The following is a 5,000-nucleotide window of genomic DNA, read 5'->3' on the forward strand; positions in this document are numbered from 1 at the left end:
GACTGTGGCTGTGCCAACTCGTACCACGGAGATGCCAGACGGCAGGAAATAGAATATCAGAAAACGAAGCGAATATGAATTAGCGGCCGAGTTGATGTGAACCTCGCGTGTCTGATATTTGTGATATTTTGGGATGTACAATCTGTTCTGTTCTGACGATCCCCTTCTTCTAGGACATATGAAGTCATAATGAGGGGCACTTGTGGCCTGTTTTCTCGTCAGGCTAACAGTACACCAGGGGAAGCTGGGAGGAATCGGAGGACGGGCTCATTGTAACATTGTAATGTGTGGAACGGAAGGAAGGACGGAGAAATGGTGGCAGACGCATGTCCCTTTTCAAAAAATGTCGGTCGAGAGAGGACGCTGGCGTTGCTTGTTCGCCGCTTCTCCGCCCGAAATCTAGGTGTAATTGCAGTATACAGAGTAGATTGTCAAATTCATTGTCCTACAAAGACACTTAGATTTAGATTTAGTCATCTAAAAATGTATTAGACCCCTATACTTTCTTTTAGCTATTTTTTTGGTTTCTTTTTATTTTACTACTCGATCTTTTCAGTTTGTAAAGCGTCTTTGAGTGTCTAGAAAAGCGCTATACAAGTCTAATGTATTATTATTATTATTATGTGTGTTTGATACCATTCCTCATTGCGTTCCATGCATTGCGATGAGACCGTCCTCCGATTTCTAGCTTCCCCAGCTTCACCAGCCTCCACCGCAGTAGCTACACACATATTGTCCGTCACGCTAGAATTACTTTTAGTGTCTTAATGCATCAGCAGAGGTCAAACAAGCTTCTTTCGGGCATCCACATTCTTCAGCTTTACTGAACATCAGGGGAGTTTGGTGGAGGTAGAAATCGAAGGACATTGTAATGCATGGAATGAAATTTGGATTCCGGCTCATTGTTACTTAATTCCATGCATTCCAATGATTCCCAAACTTCCCCTGTACAGTAGCTCCTCTAAAAGCAGGAAAACATGACTATACGAAGACAAAAAGATGTCCCGATAACGTTAGGACGACCTCACCTGTTCCAGCATGTTCTGCAGCCTCTCGGCCTCCAGGTCGATGACAAACTTCTTCTCCTGGCGGCGGTCCAGGTCTTCCAGGAGGCGGCGGTAGCTGGCGTCGTTGAAGTTCTCCACACAGATGGCGCTCACCTGCCAACTGTTCTGCCCCGCCTTCTCCATGATGGCCTGCAGTATGGCATATCCTTGACGGACAACACACAAACACCAATCAGGTCAGGGGAGGGATACCAGCACAGAGGTCAGTGGTTGGGGTCAACATTTGTTGGGGCTTCCGTTGTTTTTCTTTGATGGGATTCACACATTAATGTCAATGGGGATATTTTGGGAGGACATTTGAGTTTTGAATGCGTCATTTTCCCTTCCTTCTTCATTTGGAGGCGGACACATTGCATAAACATGGAATGAAACAAACATTGTGATGGCTTATGGCTGGTGACCAGATCTGAAAACCGGCAGAAACCAGTGGAAACCAGTTGAAAACTGCCAGATACCCTGGGTTGACATGAATAAGCAGCATGCCGTCACTCAAGAAACACACAACAATCCAAAGAGGGTTGTCCTTAGTTTGAGTCGCATGGGACAGGATCGATCAGGACCGAATCGTAGGCCGGACGATAACAATTTGTTGTACTTGTGGCCAAATCGGGGGGGGGGGGGGGGTTATGTAAACAGAGGAAGACAGAGATGAAGAGTCGGGGGGAGAGGAACCCCAGAGCCTCTGAGGGCGGCTTAGCTCCAACAGGAACAGATGTCCCCCTTAAACGGCCCTTCCTGGTGGCCATCGCAATCTGGCAACCATCCTCCCTCTGCTCCCAATTAGTGGATTAACCTGTGCTCCAGCATCTACGGCTGGCACCCCCCCCTCCCTCCCCCCGCCTCCCCTCCTACTCCCTGCGCTCCCCATTAGACTAATGTCTGTATCAGGAGGAGAGGAGCCTTCACACCCCTCTAGAGACACCAGGTGACCGGGGGGTTGGGGGGGGGGGCGTTGAGGGGGGTGTTGCCAGTCGTAGATGGTGGAGCACAGGTTAACCCACTCATATGAATATTTTATTATCATTATTATTATGCGATTCAGCTGACATATAGAATACATTATCATAATATCCGCCCCTCCCCTGGGTCACCTGTGACTGTGACTGTGGGTAACATATACCATGTGTCGGACACGTTTATCCAACGAGACTAACAGAGCGGTTGAGTGAGCATCCATTTTTTATAGCTGTGGTCCCCGGCGGGAATCGACCACCCCGACCTGAAGGTTTCTGGTGTCATCTTCTATGCCAGACCAGACCAGACCAGAGGACCACATCGTGACAGAGATGGACCACGGCTAACAGGAGGATCATTCGGCTGGGCTTCTAAGGTTTTTTCACTGTGTGTCTCCGATGAGGCTGGCGGAGGTAGAAATCGGAGGACGGGACTCATTGTAATGTGGTTGATACGGTTGTCGAAAATATGTTTTCTGTAGGGTCAATTAAAGATCTGAGTGTGTCCATCTGAACTGGTGGTTTCCTTCCTCGACAGATGTGCCAATTCTGTGGCGTAGCTAACAATTAATTCTGCCCGTGGACAGTGCCAATATCTTGTTGTGCAATAACTACTTGCGCAGACACAAAATGATTGGTTACCAAGATTAGTGACCTCATAAGAGAGGCAGTTGTATATAAATATGTGTGTACCTCTGAAAAGGTTGTTTTTTTGACTCTGCTATTTCTCTATGATCTCATGTCACTTTATGAATAAAAGGCTTCGAGCTATTTCGATCAATCTCCTTGTGTTCAATATTCAATATCAATCGAGAAGAACATAATCATTCCTCATTCCGTTCCGTGTCCATTACAATGAGCCCCCTGTCCTCCGATGTCTACCTCCACCCCTGCTGTGTGTGTCCCCCACCCCTACCCATGTCCTTGAACGTGTGTCCGGGGGTTCTCCTGGTGATAGTGCTGTATAGGCACCAGTAATGACTATGTGTGTGTTATCTATATGGGGGGTAATGATAGTGTTTCTATTGAAACACCAGGTGCAGCTCCTTGCCTGTCAGGGTATCATAGCAATTACGCACTGGGGATGGAACCAGCCTCATTATGATCCCTGTGAACAAATAACCTAAGTACAACCAAACCAACAAGCCTGATTCAGAACAGATGAGAGGGGAGAAACACTCCCATGGACACACACACACAGGCACTCACACACACACACACACACACACACACACACACACACTCTCTCTCTTTCACACACAAACCGACTCAAACACACACACACATGCACATACACACAACGCAAAATGTTCTATTCCCCAAACATACAGCAGAACACCACATACACACACACACACACGCACACACACACGCACATGCACACACGCATGTACACACACACACACACACACAAACACACACTCCCCCCCCTATTCTATTCCCCAAACATACAGGAGAACACCACATACACACACACACACACACACACGCATGTACACACACACACACACACACACACGCACATGCACACGCACACACACACGCACATACACACACACACAAACACACCCCCCCCCCCTATTCTATTCCCCAAACATACAGCAGAACACCACATACACACATACACACACACACACACACGCACACACACGCACGCACACACACGCACACACACACACACACAGACCCCCCCACCTCCCCTTCCCCCGTTCTTTGAGGGCAGACACCAACTGTAGCAGCAGCAGTAGTAATTCTCGTCTATGTAATTATATGAAATCCCATCATGTCCTATTTGGATCCACAGGCCTCGGTAGGGAGCGGACCAGAGCTGACTGCGGCCTCCCTGCCGCTGATAACCAGCTGATAAATCTGTAGCCCGGGGCTGTGTGTGAAACAGCAGCCAGCCACAATCAGCGTCAGCGTCAGAGTTGCCGCACCACGGAGCAGCAGCAGCAGCTCTACAGCTCTAGCTACACCCCCCCCCCCCCTCCTTCCTTCCTTCCTCCACTAGCAATACCCCTCAACAACACTAGGAGGCAGCAGTCCTATTATGAAACGACCTCCTAATAGCATTAACGTTAGCTTTGGGTCTACTGCAGCGAACCCTGGAGTAGAATAGCCGGACGCAATCAGGATATCTCTCTCGTTCTCTCTCTCTCATTCTCTCTCTCTCGTTCTCTCTCTCTCTCTCTCTCTCTCTCTCTCTCTCTCTCTCTCTCTCTCCGTCCGTCCCTCCTCTCCTGAGAGTACACAGAGAGGCCTAACCTTTTTAAGCGGAGTCGTGTCATCGTGACCCTGCGGACCCCCACTGCTGCTACCCTTCCGTCTAGCGGGAGAGCTTCACACTCTGCCCCTCCTGGCTGGCTCACAACACACCGCTGTGTGTCTAATGGGAGCACACACACACATGTACACACATGTACACACACACACACACACACACACACACTCACACTTGCACGTGCACACACATGTACACACACACACACACACACAATCACCCCCCCCACGCACACACACGCTACTACAGTACAGTAGTGAGCCCATTATGGTCCTGGTGCTTCATGCAGAGACTCAGACTGTGCTCATTGACTGAGCTCGCTCATGCGTGGGTTGATTCTGCAGTCGATACTGGGTGAATGCCTGTGTGCCCTGCTCGCAAAAAAGCCCGGGTCAAAGTGCTGCCTGCCTGCCTGCCTGCCTGCCTGCCTGCCTGCCTGCCTGACTGCCTGCCTGCCTGCCTGGCTGCCAAAGCCACGACCCTGTCCGTGACTGACACACATTCACAGGGGCCACTCTAAAAAACAGCTCTAACAGCCCCCCACATACAGCCATAAAAAAAGAAACACACACAGCTTCCCGGGCGTTCAGCCAGTCCCTTATTCACAAAGTCTCCTCTTTCACTGGAACAGGGCCCATTCTTCCTCGCAGTTATTTTTTTCCGCTCCAGTCTGTGTACGCCCTGGGGGGGGGGGTCTGT

At 49.6% G+C, this 5,000-nt stretch overlaps 1 protein-coding gene across 1 annotated transcript in view; it reads right to left on the bottom strand.

The window, feature by feature from the left end:
• gria4b (glutamate receptor, ionotropic, AMPA 4b) overlaps positions 1 to 5,000 on the bottom strand; it is a gene marked incomplete at both ends in the record, with an annotated part of 98,112 nt that overhangs the window by 43,825 nt on the left and 49,287 nt on the right. Inside the window, one exon of the mRNA XM_080528819.1 lies at positions 1,029 to 1,213. Coding sequence (XP_080384945.1) covers positions 1,029 to 1,213 — 185 coding nt within the window. The remainder of the gene's footprint in view (positions 1 to 1,028; positions 1,214 to 5,000) is intronic.

This window comes from Nansenia antarctica, assembly GCF_963989245.1.
Source record: "Nansenia antarctica genome assembly, chromosome: 4".
Taxonomy (NCBI): domain Eukaryota; kingdom Metazoa; phylum Chordata; class Actinopteri; order Argentiniformes; family Microstomatidae; genus Nansenia; species Nansenia antarctica.